Here is a 16,761-nt window from a genome sequence, read left to right on the forward strand (position 1 = left end):
TGCATGGAGGTTTTCACCTATGCTGATTATATTGCGGACTATACCTCAGTGAGTGTAATTTTCGATGCGATTAGACAGATTTAGTGCAGATTAGGAGAGATTAGGTAACCCTAGATTTTAATCCGGCAGGAGTGAGGTGAAATGGGGATTTTTTTTTTCCCTACAGAGGCCAAGCAGAGCATGGAGTGTAGGGGGGGGGGGGGGGGGGCATTCCAGACCCACAGTCCAGCCAACGCGAAGAGGAATAAAACACTTGCACGTTATCATCTCAGAATCTGCCAAAGAGACGCAGCTCTGGCGCACAGACGCATTCCCCTGGTCAGACCCGCGTGCGGAAATGCGCTGCCATGACCCCCTCCTCCTAAAATCTGGCAGCAGGGCGGGCACACAGTCACAGGTGCTCGACTCCCATTGGCTGTCTATCTCCCACGTAAACGATTATTAAGAGTAAATCTGGGGTGACTTCACATCGAACTTCACCCTTTCCCCCCTCTGTCCATCCAGAACAGATTTGCTGAGCTCTTTTCACAGGAAAACTCTGCGTCACGTTTTTTTTAAGCACACTTACACCTGTTATGTTGCTATGGGGAGGATATTATTTATTCATGGGCTTTTACAGACAGTCCTACATTCACACTCTCACAAAATTTCGGAGATTACTGGCAGGTAGACAGCCTCTCCATGCAAGCATGTTAATAGCCCATGGGTAATCAGTATGACCTGTGGGGGCATGTTCCTATGAAGGCACTGCAGTCAAAAATATTCAACAGCTGAATGGTAGATTGTCCCTACACATGGAGTTGTGCAATCTCTGCAGAGTGTGTGACGCTGAATCCAGAAAAACACTCTTTGACTTTTAATTTTCAAGCTGGAGCTGTGTAAGGTGGTTGAAATTCTCGGCGAGACCCACCCTGATGTGTGCAAAGTGTGCGTGGACTGAAGCTGTACTTAAAAGTTGCACAACATGGCCACCCTGTGCACTCAGACATGACTGATGTTGAGAAATTTGTGTCAAAAATAGCACTCTTTTACATGTGGGAGGATGTGTCATGGTGTGTCATGGAGTGACTTAACGGCTGAGCATCAGCGGGATCACGTGGGTTAAAATGTCATGTTGCTAATAGTTTGCATATGTCAAATTTCTACAAGCCTTATTGCACCTATAAATTTGAGTTAAGGGTTATTACTATATTGTCTAATAATGTGGCGAGAGTAACAATCCAGCCAATGCTGGAGACAGACGAGCCATTCATATCCTCTGGTCTCCAACACAAGGTTTTAGTTGCGATGCTTGTCCACAAATAAAACTCCAGAGAGCCATAGTTATTGTGACACTTGAGATTACATAATGTGTCTTGATTACACACATCGAGAAAGAGAAGTAATTGTGAACATCAAGAAGACGGTGTAGATCCAGAAGCTCGAAGCAGGACTGAATCTCCAGAGTCTGGGCTCTTGAGGAAGAGGATGAGGAGAGAAAAGGTCCAGGCAACACGAGTTCAGGAAAACTATGTACGTGTTTGGTCCCTTCCAGGCTAACTGCTATACTGTCCGCATACCAGACATTCCAGAGACAGCGTGGCTGGCTTCAGGCTCTGGCTGATCCTGGAACAGAATATTCTGCACGGCAGTAATCATCTTAGCCAGCCACAAGCAAGGCAGCGCACCACATCAACAACAAGACAGAGCTTTGTGCCTGTCAATTTGCACCCTAAAAACATTCTCTGGAATTTCCTTCACATCAGGGACACATTTTATTTCATCTGCCAATTTCTGCCAGGCCCGTCCTCGTTTTCTTGGCCCTGCCACTTTAAACATCCCTCGCAACCTCATGATGTTGTGCAATTTATCCCTGCACCCCACTCTGCCCTGTGGGATTAGGAAAAGACGAAGCTGAAGGAGCCACAAGAACACCCTTGGGAGATCGATGCCTGTCTGGGAAAACACCTCCCCTGGTTCTCCACCTCTCTCGGCAAACAACCAACACTCTCTAACAGGCATATGGGCGCCCAATGACACAGGAAGGAGAGGGCACAAATCCAAGTATTGGGAATGTTTCTGAGTAGGCGAAGCTGGATTTTTGTTTTACCCCTGTGGCAGTGGCCCAAAACAGGGTAACTTAAAGACTTCCTGCCCCGACCAAGAGCCAGCTTTTTTGGTGGCATCTTGGCATCTGCGCTGCCAACTATGTACATTATGTTCAGAGGCAGCAAAGACAATTGGTGCCAAGAGTTTTAATTAAGACTGTGTTGTGGAGTGGAATGCAAAGGCATGTGCAGGTAACGGCTTCTATCCCCATTTCAGAGGTCTAACAAAATATGATTAACCAACACTGTCTGCCTTGGTCAATTAATTATATTTAACAGTTAAAGACCCAGAGCAACCAAACGGCCCAGAGAGAAACTCAGTGAGCGCTCGTCTCATACCCAAAAGTGCAGCGGGCTTAATTGTGTTATAAACTGATGATATTTAAGATGTTTAAAAGGCTGTCGGAGCTCAGCTATGTTGTTGCACTGTGAACTAGAAAACAAGGCATGGGACCTACACTAAATAGATTGCATTATGCATCTCCAATTGTTTTGGAAATGTAATCAATCATCAAGGTCAATTATCAATAAAAAAACTGAATGGTTCCTGGGTCCAGCTTCTCCAATGATGCTTCTCCCAATTAATTCAAACTGAACACCAGGAATATGTAACAGCCATTTTTCACTATTATTAGCCATTTTATAGACAAAACAATCAATAAGTGAATTGGAAAAGCAAGGGTTTGATTGATAATGAAACTTATTGTTTGCTGTAGCCATAGTAAGTGCAGATGTGCTGCCTCTGTGAGCCCCACACTTTTCCTGACTCACAATAACAAATCCACAATGAAAATGAATCAGGTTTGATGATCACTCGGTATCTTAACCCCCTGTTAAACCCAATTCCCAGATTTATCTGGATTTTTGCATACATGTGTTTGGATAGGGTGTCACTCCCATCTGAATTTCATAAAATAAACCATGCAGCTTATCATATTGCCTCTGGCAACAAGCTAAATCCCTCACTTGTGCAAGTCAGTGGTTGGCTACGTCCACAATAGTCGAGCAGGCCTGATGCCAAGACACTGATTAGCCTAGCTATGCCTCCTTTCTCCAGGCAGTGCGGAGTGGAGGTGCAGTGGGAGTCCAGCTCATCACCAAAGAGCACTGTGCTAAACACGAGTTTAAGTGGAAGAAGGCCAGCAGACTGTAGTGTATCCATGCTGGACATATAAAGCCTTTGGCAAGGAGGCATCTGCCTCTTTAATACATAATTCACTCAGAGCTGAAACATCATGCTTTAGTCCTAAGGGCCAGTAGTCTGCTTCTGCTTGTTGGAACATGAAACTGTCTCCATCAGATAACAGTCTTATTGACAGGCAACTTCATGTAAAGGGGAGGGCTGTATATGTACATTGAATTTGTGCATCAAAATATTTTTCTTCAAAATACACAATCTTTCAGCAATATGATGAACAGTATATTCAAATGTGCAAAGCGTGGTTTCCCAGGTGCACGAAATGTAAGCAGAAGCAATGTCATCTCACCTTTCCACCTCAGTGAACTTGTCCTCATCAGCGTTGATATGCAGGTAGGTCAACGTGTAGAGACAGCCATCTGCCCCGAGCTCTCCCCTCAGACACGCACATGGTCACTTTACATTCGCAAGCCCTGCAAATGCATCCTCCTGTAGCAGCGTTATTAGAAGCACTCATGTCAGATTGCCCACGTTATTATCATAACTGACAGGATGTGCATTAGTTACTTCAGTCTCCACGGTGGATTGGCCATAATGTCGACACAGTAGTATATATATATATAACCTGAGGGAGCTGCAGTGCTTTCAGGCAAAATAGTCTCAGCTCAAGTTCCCATGAAAGAGGCACTAATGGGTTAACAGTAGAAATGAGAGGGGAAGCGAAGGGAAATCAATGCTTTTGTTGGGGGAAGAAAGAAAGGCTTGCACAGGTCTATGTATCATTAAGCAATTGAGAAAGCTAATTAGAGTGGGGGGAAAAGATGTGCAGATCTCACAACTAATTATTTCCATGGCAACCGTAGCTCATGTAGATGATCTGAGGTAGCTTTCAGCTCACTACTTTTAGGACAGCTGCACGAAGAGCATGAGAGACCCCTAGTGGTGAACAATGAACATGTTCACTCATTGGAAATCAAGCGATCAAATATGACTTTGTATCTTTATACATAGAACAATAATCATGAAAGTGAATTGGTACTTCCTGGAAATTAAAGACTTTTCTTGGCGTGACAAATCATCAGTAACTGTTGAGCAGTGGCTGTTTCCTCACCTTGGTGTAACAAAGCAGACAAATAATCATTTTAAGAAAATGTATATCGCAGGAGCCTCGTTTATATCTATGCTACATTTACAATACAGCAAATGACAAGTGGTGATCTGTTTCGGGTTGTTTGCTGAAATCTATTGTGAACAAAATTCGTCATTTGTTCAAGACGCTTCCACTTCCTCTAAACACATCACAAGTGTTGCCTCGATGAACAATTCAACACTCCACTAGTCTGGGAACAACTAGATCAATACTTACTACAAATGAAGTCACCTCATTAAACTGGGCTGAAGTTAAACTAAGGTATAATATAACTCTTTGACAGAGAGATAAAGTTTCTCTTGTGGAAATTGAGGTATGTGGTTGTGTAGTGAAAGCACATTTTGGCTGTAACGCACCTTGACGTTGGGTGCCACCCATCCAATAAAGAAAAAGAAGAAGACATTTTCCAGCTCATATAACAAATTGACCAGAAGTGTAAGTGTTCAATCAAAGATGCACTGTATTTCATTTTAGGTAACAAGAGAACATTGGTGTAAAAAAAAAAGAAACATGAGAATTTGTCTATCGCAATAGTAAGAGAGTCCAGTCAATGTCTCTGTTTGCTCGGGTCTATCTTCTCCAAGTGAACCAGGGGTTTGAGCTGCTCAGCGAAACTGCGCATGTCCTCTGACATAGTGTCCTGACCAGCGGGAGCCAGCACACTCAGCTCCACCAGGTATGAAAGTGACAGACGCTCCGTGTTGTCGGTGTTCCCTGGTACGAGGATGCGTGACAGTTTGGAAACCACGACTTTCATTACTCCTTTTCGAAATATGTGTCCATTCGCCACAAACTCATGGTCCATGCGGAAGCCCATCTCATTCAGGAACTCCGGCAGGCTGTGAGAAGCAGCCACGTCCACACAGTTGCGGACTAGGGCATGGCGGCTCTTGTCTCCCACCTCAGGTTGGCCCAGGTAGCGGAGATGCCAGGGAGCCGTGGGGTGGGAGAGGGAGCGCCGGGCACGCAGGATGAAGGGGTTGCCTTGTTGGCCTTTGAGAAGATAAACCAACTCATGATCTGTGAAGATCTCCGGCTCCATGTTGTCACACAGACCTCGGAGACGATGTAAGAGGCTTTCAAGGGCCTGATCTAACACACTGCCTGAAGGGTTAAAGGGGAGAGAAGCATTATTAAAGCAGTTGAATGATGTAGAGAGATGACTTAGACTGCACAATATGTTTTGATCATAACTGTCATTTTAAAACAAAATGGGGATTGCTCTTTTGAAAGAATAGTGCTCATCCAGCCATCAATAAACACAGTTTATCTCTAAAACCTGTTCTGGCAGGTCATGATCTCCCTGCATATCATTAAAGCATTTACAACAGTCTTTCCTTTATTTCTTACCCATCTATATAGATTAAAATTGTTCTGATTGCTAGTATGTGCAGTGTGTTTTTTCTAATCAGCCTGTTTTATGCATTAAAGTGACACAGAATATTGTGTGGTTGTTAGATATACGACAGAATGATATAGGCTCTAGATCTACAGTACTTTCCGACACTCACAAGCTTAAGTTATTGACATGTTGACTTATCACATCTCATAGCACTATATTAGTGATGTAAACCTTGCCACTTATCACAAATTGTATTTGTCACACTCAGTCCTAGGCGCTGTTTGTAACAAGGCAGTTCATAGTCTATCATTGAGACGTTTTATCCTCTGTCCTCAACAGCGGCTGTATCTGACTAATCTCACCTTGCAGCAGATACTCCATCATATTGATTGTGCCGCCAGTGACTGGCATCGACGTGACAGGAGGAGCCTCCATCTTTACTTTGGCACTTCTGAATCTAAAGGAGGAAATTATTAATTTACTACAACAGTCTGCTAAATATTAATACCTTTGAACACATTTTACCAGTTACTATTGAAATTCATGTAGATCAATGTCATTACATGTCATTACATTCATAATTAATTTAATCTAAACATTGAATTCATTCAACAGTCAGACTTTGGTATTCTCTCGAAAGTGGAAATCAAATATAAATCAACAGCATTGTCTTTTTAAGCTGTTTTGACCAGACGTAATATGTTGGTTTATTTTTTATCATTATCTTATCGTAAGATGAACATTGATCAACTAATCTGTCCTACTTCTTTAACTGCCTTCTTCTCTTTTATGCACCCAACTAAAACGCTCAACTGTCTCCAATACAACACTTGTATAATAACTCCCAGCCTCATGAAGTGTAATGTTTATGTTGCATTGAAATAATTTTTAAAGGGAAACATGTTGATTTTGAAGGAAGCAAATAGGCAATTCTGTTATTTGGCCACATAGATCCTCAAAGATATGAATGGGATGAACAAAATAAAAGAATCATCTATCTAACACAATACCTCTCACCAGGAAAGTTGCATGAAGCCAAATCCACAACTCTGTACAATTACTAATTGTGCAGTATAACTTATGGATCCTGGGTTTATTGCACGAGTGTGGGATAAGAAAGCATTAGTTTAGTATTAACTAGGTTTACTCAATGAAGGTGCACCTCTACCTCCTTTAATACAATATTATCAAACTGAGTGTTTGTAAATAGTCAACATTAAACATATGTGGGAATTTCGACCTTAAGCATTGAGAATTTCATTAAGTTCCACTGCTGAACAATTAAAGAAGCTAAACTTATTTTAAGTTTACCAGTTACTTGTTACCGTTTGAGTAGCTGGACTTCATTTGACAGCTTGGAGCGTCTTTTCGGATCAGTTTACAACTTCTATCACATTTGGACACCTAGCAGCCAGTTTTAGCATGTAGCATACAATAATTAAAGGTAACTCTTCTAGTTACCCCCCTAGTCAAAGTAGTTTGCTGTTTTACCTGTTAAACCTCGGGGAACAAAATGAAGACAACGAACACTGGGTTTGGTTTGCGGCGTGTTCGTCTTCGGGGGAGTCTCCACGGGACAGACCGAGGATCCAGTTGGGCCTCACCGGTTCGTTCAATCAACACACGGCTAGCTAGCTAACTAACTAGCTGCTAGCCACGTTAGCTTCATCAGTTAGCAACAATGCAGCTCAAGAGGACGTGCTCAGCATTTCAGCGTGGAAGCAGTTAAATGTGATTAAAACAACCAACTAGGGGAAAGAAGATTGAAAGAAAAAGAAAGAAGACAAAGAGCTCGTTCACTTATCAGAGGAAGAGAGAAGACAGATGAATGAGAAGCTTCTGTTCGTCTTCCGGGTGGTTATGCTCAAGTTAGCAGCTTCTAGACACACTACCACCACCTACAGGACAGGAGTTTGTTTTCCTCCCTGTCATGGAAGAAGTGAATGTTGCTCAGAAATATAATTTTTTTAAGTAAAACTACTCAAGTCAAGTTACAAGTAGCCGAATGTTATAGAGATACTAGAACTAAAAATGTGATCATTCAATTGTTATCATTGATGCATAGATACATAAACAATGAGGAGGAATACTGAGATAATTTACTCTTCTTCTCTTACTTTAAACACTAAAAATAAATAGTAGCCAGAAAGTTATCTTCCCAATCAGATTTGGTAAATGATTTAAGACATTTAAAGAAGAGGAGGTTGGCATATGACATATACAATAATCCTTTCTTTACCTTGTCAACAGTTCACCATTGCGTTTGCATGTGTCTGTTTGATGGTTCATTTGTACCAATAGTAATAATAGTCATAAGTGTGTCCTGACCCCAATATACTCCATCCTACTAGGATAATCTTCAAAATATTAGTCATTTTTTATCCTAGAATGAAACGGAATTTGTTTAATTATTATAATTGTTCATATGCATCAAAATCAGATTGTGTAATTAACGTGTTCCTTGAATTATAATTTACTCACAATCTGTCGAATATTTCTAAAGACATATCTTTATTATCTGTTGAAAATTTGTGAAGATAGCTGTGCCATTCTTGGTGAGCGGGGAGATAACGACTTCCTTTGTTTATCAAACATTCAGGGAGAGATTGTTGTTCTAGCACCACGTGGCCAGCGGGTTCTCTTCAGTCCTGTACTTTGATTCTTCGTTCCTGCTGATGAGACTTTTTATTAACAGTCTATGGATGAGTGGATCTCACAATCGTGTTATCAGCAATATTGACGAAGTGGTTTGTGGAACTGTGTCCGGTGTGACCCGGAAAAGAATAAACAACAACAGATTCTCTGATTTGTCGCTAGAGAGAGGGAGGGAGAGAGAGAGAGAGAGAGAGAGAGAGAGAGAGAGAGAGAGAGAGAGAGAGAGAGAGAGAGAGAGAGAGAGAGAGAGAGAGAGAGAGAGAGAGAGAGAGTGGGAGAGTGGGAGAGGGAGAGAGAGAGTTGGAGAGAGAGTGGGAGAGAGAGACAGAGAGAGGTAGAGTTTTAGGAAGAGAGAGTGAGAGGGAGAGAGAGTGGGGGAGGGAGAGAGAGAGAGAGAGAGAGAGAGAGAGAGGGAGCTCTGCAGACTCCTCCTCTCACCAGCATAAATCCTCGCAGTTAAATAACACCAGATTGAAGAGTTTCTCCTGCTACAGGGGGTTCTCCTCCACCACCTCCTCCTCAGTATGGACTTCACCGAGGCTCTCGTGACTTGGCCCCGCATGCATCACCTGTTCGCTGTGCTCTGTCTGGTCACTGTTGTTTATAAACTCAGTCTCCTGTTGGCGAAGAGAAAAGCTGGGTTCAGTAACACCGAGTGTTTCCCTGGACCCCCGGGACACTGGCTGTTCGGACACGTCCGTCAGGTAAAACATTCTGCAGCCTCTGTAACTCAGCTATAAGACAGCACCCTGCACTGGGACCAGTTCATGGATGAGCCATCATCATTAACAGTTATGGAATATCACCAAACATTTACACCTCAGGTGCCAGTAGTCCAGTGTTTGCATTTATACTTTCACTCCACTATATTTCACTACTGGTACTGCTCTATATTTATCTGACATTTGTTGTCGTTATCTAAACTTACATGTTATTTAGGTGAATTAAATAATATTCTGTTCACTAAAACATGATATTAATCAATAATATAATGATCTGTTGACATAATATTAAAGTAAATACCTTCACCTTTATTATGTGTACTTTTTCATACTAGGCACATTTTTCTAATGATAGTCAAGTCAAGTTCTTCACACGCGAGACGCACAGTGGTTTAACATCATGACTCAAGCATAGGAAACAGTTCTTCATAGAGGACTGGCAAACTGTGCAGGTGAATGTTTGATGTCTCACATGTTTAGATTTTTGTTTCAGTTTAAACAAGATGGCAAGGACTTTGACAAACTGCTGGAGTGGGCAAAGCAGTACCCGTATGCTTTCCCACTGTGGTTTGGTCCTTTTACTTGTTTTGTCAATATTCACCACCCAGATTATGTAAAAACCATTCTGACATCAACAGGTGTGTAAGAGTTCATTCTTTTTTTTATGATATATCCTTATAACATTGTGGTCAAATGTGTCTTATATATGCGATACAATAAAGAAAAACAAAAGGATCAAAGTAACAAAACCTGTTTGTGATTCTTTCTTCACAGAACCAAAAGATGATATGGCGTACAGGTTTATCAAGACTTGGATTGGTAAGACTCTGCTTTGTCTGTGTTGCCTCATGACAGGTTGTTGTTTTTAGGTTGTGATTCACGTACACATATTCTGTCTGTTTCAGGGGATGGTTTATTGGTGTCAAGCGGTCAGAAGTGGTTTCGCCACAGACGACTCTTGACGCCAGGTTTCCATTATGATGTCTTGAAACCATACGTAAAATTGATGTCTGATTCTACTAAAATTATGTTGGTATGTAAATCACAGTGCCTAAAAGCTTATTAAACCTCTAATAATTGAGGTAGCAATTAAAGTACAACAAGAGGGGGCTCGATGGAGTCAAAGTAAAGGGATAGTTCACCTAAAATGAAAATTCTACACATGGATGACATGTGGGTTTTTTACATCTGAGGATGAGGTCCTGTTTACTTCAATTGTATTGGATTTGGCTGCAACTCCATTTACCTCTCAAACACTTCACCCACGCCTCCATCGGCACAGTGATGGGTAGATAATGAGTGGATTTAAATTTTGCGGTGAACTATCCCTTTAATGAGTCTGTTGGAGTTGTTGGAGCAGGAGAAGTCACATCTGTTCTCTTACGGCTGCCAGGACAAATGGGAATGTTATGGCGACACCAACAAGTCCTTTGAACTGTTTGAACATGTGAGCCTTATGACACTGGACAGCATCCTGAAATGTGCGTTCAGCCACAACAGCAACTGTCAGACCGAGAGGTGAGTCCATACAAACTGTCCTTCCAACCATTCACAGTTTCCATCCGATGTTCTCATGTCTTTACTTCCTCAGCTGTCTTACTCATGTTTGGAAGAAATAAAGCTGTTAACATTTGTCCACATTTTCATTTCAGTGTTAACATTTGTCCACATTATCATTTCAGTGGAACAAATGCATACATCAAAGCTGTGTATGAACTCAGTTATCTGGTCAACCTGCGGTTCAGGACGTTTCCGTACCACAACGACCTCATTTTCTACCTCAGCCCACACGGCTTTAGATTCAGGAAAGCGTGCAGGGTTGCTCACGGTCATACAGGTAAGCTCTGCTGCTGCACACATCACTTGATGAATGACCATCAGAAACAACTCACACATATCAATGGTACTCAGGGACGTGCATAGACATGTTGGGGGGCAGGGGCACAAGTAAGAAAAAGGGCACCTCTCATAATTATTTATAAATTTTTTTTAATAAAGTATCACATTTCTGACTAGATTAAACATTTGTTTTATTACCCTTACACAATTGTTAAATACTCAACAATGGGAGAATTAATAGTTATTAGATGATGTGCCTACAATAAAATGTTTGCAGTTCTAGGCAGGACACTAAAGGCAAAAACAATGCTTTTCATGCAATGGTCAATTTTGAGATTTTGGTCATCTTCTTTCTCTCCAATGTAAAGAAAACTTCACAGGCGTCGCGTCTTCTGCGACAATGAAGTAAATGTCAGCGTAACTTATGATCAGTGTTTATTGTTAAACTGTAAAGTGAGCGCAGTGATGGCGAATCAGACTCCAACAGAGACTCAGACAAAGCTAAAAACAACATGAAACGATAATGTTCTGTCTCTGCATCGATGCATCTAAGAATCAAGACCACAGCTGTAGTGCTCCAGTGCTCCATTAACAGATTCGTTTAACAGGGAGGCTGTGCACAAACAGGAAGGTAATATGCATTTATTTAAAAAAGTACCCAATAAAAAGGGCCCTTTCTCTCCAGGAAAAAAAACTGCCAGGTGCTCAATCCCCCTCAGATGTCTATGTGTGCACCTGCCAGGTGGTAGTGATCATGTTGCATTGTGCAAAGCCAGATTCGGTCTGCAACTACTCATCCATTATCTTGTGCTTTTAAGAGGATGTAATAAGAAAGAGAAAAGAAGAACTGAAGGAAGAGAAGGAGCTGGACCAGATACAGGCCAAGAGAAACCTGGACTTCCTGGACATCCTTCTCTGTGCAAGAGTAGGTTTAATGATATGAGGCTCCAACCTGTGATTTTACAAAATTACATGTTTTCAGAAATAATAACAATATTAATTTAAACAAAATTATTGTTATTTATTTAGTTTTGTATTAGGATTATTGTTGTTGTGATTAATATTTTAAACCGTATTTATTTAGCACTTTTTATAGCATAAAATGCAGCTTAATAGAGTTGTTAAGCTGCAGTTTCCAGCTAACCAAGTTTACATCCAAATGTTGGGGAAATGTTTAAAATCATTCTATTTCTATTAATTATTTAAAGCTCCTGTGATATGCAGCAGACTAGCTAGTAGCACAGCTTTAACTCATACTGAATGACATACTGATCTTTTTTCCCGCCCAGTTAGACAGCAGTCTTCCCTCAGCTATCATTAACCCCACCTTTGACCTGGTGAAGGTGTAAACAGGCGTGTTATCTCCCTGACTTCCATTACGCAACACCAACCAACCTCACTGCCTTTTCTTGTGCTTTTGTTATGAGGTCAAGTTGCTCTAAGCCAGCTACTGTCTGGCTATTTCTATTAGCCGTCATAGTAGTAGCAGTGGCAAATGTGTTATTTTTGTCCTTTCATCGCACCTTTAGGACGAGAGTCAGCAGGGTCTGTCAGATGAAGATTTGCGGGCTGAAGTGGACACCTTCATGTTCGAGGGCCATGACACCACAAGCAGCGGCATCGCTTTCATCCTCTACTGTCTTTCCTGCAACCCAGAACACCAGCAGAAGTGCAGGGACGAGATCACGGAGGTCCTGCAAGACAAGGACACCATAGAGTGGTAAGCTTGTGTACTGAAAACACTGGCATGTGCAGTGCCAGGCAAAATGTGCTGGATTGGTTGTGCACTAACATTGTTGTATTTTATTGTTAGGGAGGATCTTAATAAAATTCCATACACAACAATGTGCATAAAAGAATCCCTTCGTATTTACCCTCCTGTACCGGGAATGGCCAGACAACTCACCAAACCCATGACCTTTTGTGATGGGAGGACTCTGCCTGCAGGTCTGTGGTCTATTCTTGTCAGTAGTTAATAGTAGAAAACACGATGGGGTCTCAGTTAACTGTTTTTTTTAAAGTTAAACATTAGTTCATATGATGGCGAACTGTTATCTGGAACTGGAACCTTTACCCTACTGGTTAAAGCTAAAATATTAACTTTTGATGGAATCATTTTTGTTTTATGTATTCGTTCTTCAGCGCATACAAACACTTAGATCTGGATTTCGCCACCCTGGGGTCAGTCACTGTTGACCCCAGGCTGGTGAAATCCAGATCTAAGGGTTTGTATGCGCTGAAGGTGAAACTGTTATAACGTAAGATGTTGTCTGATCACATGCATATTCCTTAATTAAAATTCCCCTATTTTTTTCATGTTGATAGGTTGTCTTGTTGGAACAAGTGTCTATGGGATTCACATGAATGAAACCGTCTGGGAAAACCCTTATGTAAGTCAAGATCATTTAGTTTTGAGGGTTATTTTCTTAGAGACCAGAGGCTGTGTTCAGTCCTTGCATCAGTACGTGTCTCCACATACGTCTGAAGTGGAGGTTTCACACTGGCTCATGCAGGTTTTTGTTGTTTAGTCCCTCATTGTATAAATGATATATACACAGAACTTTTTATCGTACTTCTGTCAATCGGGTGGTGAAGTCATGCCTCTAGATATTCTTGGTGCCATGTGTGTTTTTTTACAACAAGGTCACACTCATCTGCCTCTTTAAGTCGAGTACCAGGAGCGACCTGTCATATCCTGGTGCCTCTTGTAAAAACTAACAAAGTGCCTTACTTACATAAAAACATGACAAACAATAAAAGACAAAGAGGAGAAAAGGCAACACAGGAAATTAGCAAGGCAACTATGACGGGGGGGGGGGGAATACAATATTAACAATGACAAATATTACTGCATGTCCAAATTAGAAAATGGACTGTGATGTTTGATTTATGCCACTCTGATGTTTGTTTTGTCCTTGTTTCATCATCTTAGGTCTTTGACCCACTGCGCTTCCTACCAGAGAATGTCTCCAAAAGGTCACCTCACGCATTCGTGCCTTTCTCAGCTGGGTCAAGGTTTGTCCACACATAGGCTTGGCAGGGAGGTCTACAGCTGTCGTAATACTCAGTTCAGGATGTGTAGCGTCACAATTGCCTTCCGTTCGCACAAGAAAATATCAGACAGATGAATATGAGACTTGGAGTAACTCAGTTCAGATTGTGTGTGTCTCCCCTCATGTTGCCATGGGAGCAATGGAATTGTTTGTAGCGTGGTAACTTGACCCAAGGCAGCCGTGTTACATGTTACTTGGGGAAATGAAAAAAAAAACAAAAGCCAGGAATGCAAATGAGTTTGAGGCTCTTCAGGAGCAGTGTTTTCGCTGCTTAGGGCTTTGGCCTTTGTAACCCGGCAGAATGTACACGTGCAAAAAAGACACTTAAAAATATTTCTTGAGGCTCATTCACGCTCTACTGAAAGAAAAAGCCCCAGGTTTTGGGTGGAAAGTGTATCAGTTTGGTTAATAGATAAAAACAACCAGCTGAAAGGTTACTTCACAGAGATAGTAACTTCACACAGAAAACCAAGGTTACAACATAACCAAGTGGTCTGTGTAAAAAAAAACTGTACTGTAAAGCGCTTTGAGTGGTCATCAAGACTTGACAGACGCTATATAAATACAAAAACATTTACCATTTACCATCGATGCAGATGCTACTGTATCGATACGGCATCAAAATGTTGGGACGGCTGTCTTGAAAACGAAACATCACCCATGTTGCAGTGCACAATAATGCCAATAGGGGGCAGCAAAGACAAACACAGCGCACGGCTCAATTCAAAACAAACAGTGAAGGAGACAGTGGATAAACTGTCGGAGTTATTGCACGTGAAATGCTTTGCCCCCAGTCTGAATTTGGCCGCGCAATGCCCACTGTCTCTTACTTACGCTCCACTAGGGTGTGGAAGAATGCCAAGGAGTTGTGCGATCCTTAACTGAAGCCGACCTGGCCTGTGCTGAAGATGTGGCTAAAGCCCCGAGGCTGCTAAAAGTTACAACACTCGTAATGTCTGAAGAAAAGACCCCTACGCGGTCTGTTATAGCACCGCTGCATGCCCAGCTGTGCAACGGCGCTCATGTCCAAGCAACAGACTCAGCACTCACGAGGGACATTAAAAACACAGTATCTGGGGATCTTGGGAAGAGATACGTGGGCGACAGATCCTTTCTCTGCATCTCCTTTTCCTTTTTATTCGGATTAGAAAGATCAGTATTTGTCTTGCTTTTAAGATCTTTTAATGGCCAGAATTGTATTTTGAGTAGTGCGTTCCTAAAGACTTTGCCTTTGTTGCTATATGGAATAATAAAGAATAGCTGTTGTAGTAAATTCTGTAAGGACATGGTCATTATTCATAAGCGACGTGTATCGTGATACGTATCGGGAACTTGTAGGCAATACCCAGCCCTAATGTCTGCACAACCCCCAAATAAAACCTTTGTTTTTCAATCCTAATGAAAAACAGTTGTGCACACCTCATTTTACAACCCAAAAGTATTTCATTGCTCAAGATCCTCGCGTTGTTTCACAATTGTGCGTTTTCCTCCAACAGAAACTGCATCGGTCAGAACTTCGCCATGAACGAGATGAAGGTGGTCACAGCCCTGACGCTGAGGAGATATCAGCTGACAGAGGACACCACTTGCAAACCCAAAATAATTCCCAGACTGGTGCTGCGCTCACTCAATGGCATCCACATTAAAATCCAACCTGTAGTATAAATACTTGTTTTGAAAATGGATTGATCAAACTAATGAAAAGTGCACTTATATTTTGTTTGCCTTTTTGCATATTATAGATTTTGAGTATTGTAGTGTGAACGTTTAACTTGGATTATTTCTATTAACAGTAGACTGTCAGTATTTGAGGCTAATACTAGGACTGAGTGACAGTTTCCCCTGAGGTACTTTGAACCATACCAGAGTTCTTATGAGACACTTGTATGTCTTGTTATGTTGATCTTATTGACTTGCTTCTGTTGTGTTTGCTATGTACACTGAAGATACGGCTTGTCAAAATACTTTCCCTTCAAAAAATCCGGTGTATCAGACTACATGCAATAAATATCGATGCAAATACAAGGCAACAGCTTAAAACACCGTAGAGTTTGAGTCAAGTCATTTCTTTATCTACAGTAATATGATAACAAAATCCACAGGTCCACAGCGACAAAACAAAGTCACAAGCACAGTTTGAAAAAATGTAGGACTTTTTTTATCTCGAATATTCAGTCTTTCATTTATTTGAGGATCCTGTGAAACAGCCACTGTATTATCAGGGAAAGCTGCTCTTTCTGGAAAGCAGTGCATCTTTATGGGCGACCTCATGCCTGTTCTTTTAACTATGACCAACCTTTCTTACATAACTACATAATTTAAATACTTCAATACAAAGTTTCATTCATTTCCACTGCTGAAAAATGAAAGAAGCTAAACTTATTTAAATTTTCCAGTTACTTCTATACCATGTTAATCACTGGACTACATTTGACAGCTTGAAAACTTGGAGAATGTGAGTCTTTTCAGATCAGTTTACAACTTCTATCACAATTTGACACCTAGCAGCCGATGTTAGCGTGTAGCATACAAGTAGTGATGGCGAGATGTAGCATCATGAAGCATTGACGCTTTCCATCCAATTGGTTCACTCATGGGCCGAAGCTTCATGAGTGGTGTGTCTAATAGGTAATTTTCCATTCTTGTGGTCTGCAAAAGTCAGTCTGTCAGTGAGACTGAATGTTAATCACTGCATCTTCATTTTTGATTCCTGACCCGCAATATACTGCCACTTTTTACAGTTCATTGTGTGCAGAGATTGTTATGTAAAAAAAT

General features: G+C 41.4%; 2 protein-coding genes across 2 annotated transcripts; one reads left to right on the forward strand and one right to left on the reverse strand.

The window, feature by feature from the left end:
- Positions 1-4,809: 4,809 nt before the first annotated feature.
- med18 (mediator of RNA polymerase II transcription, subunit 18 homolog (yeast)) lies at positions 4,810-7,581 on the reverse strand. Its single transcript, XM_062400281.1, has 3 exons — positions 7,209-7,581; positions 6,080-6,174; positions 4,810-5,479 (listed from the first exon to the last, which is right to left on the reverse strand). Exons 2-3 carry the CDS (start codon positions 6,150-6,152, stop codon positions 4,923-4,925), a joined length of 630 nt encoding a protein of 209 aa, XP_062256265.1. The 5' UTR covers positions 6,153-6,174; positions 7,209-7,581; the 3' UTR covers positions 4,810-4,922.
- A 1,234-nt stretch (positions 7,582-8,815) lies between these two features.
- LOC133964619 (cytochrome P450 4B1-like) lies at positions 8,816-16,029 on the forward strand. The gene is made up of 12 exons (XM_062398798.1): positions 8,816-9,076; positions 9,588-9,732; positions 9,869-9,913; positions 10,000-10,127; positions 10,488-10,612; positions 10,777-10,931; positions 11,752-11,858; positions 12,463-12,653; positions 12,747-12,880; positions 13,259-13,323; positions 13,866-13,948; positions 15,483-16,029. Exons 1-12 carry the CDS (start codon positions 8,897-8,899, stop codon positions 15,649-15,651), a joined length of 1,527 nt encoding a protein of 508 aa, XP_062254782.1. The 5' UTR covers positions 8,816-8,896; the 3' UTR covers positions 15,652-16,029.
- Positions 16,030-16,761: the final 732 nt, after the last annotated feature.

This window comes from Platichthys flesus, chromosome 11, assembly GCF_949316205.1.
Source record: "Platichthys flesus chromosome 11, fPlaFle2.1, whole genome shotgun sequence".
Lineage (NCBI taxonomy): Eukaryota > Metazoa > Chordata > Actinopteri > Pleuronectiformes > Pleuronectidae > Platichthys > Platichthys flesus.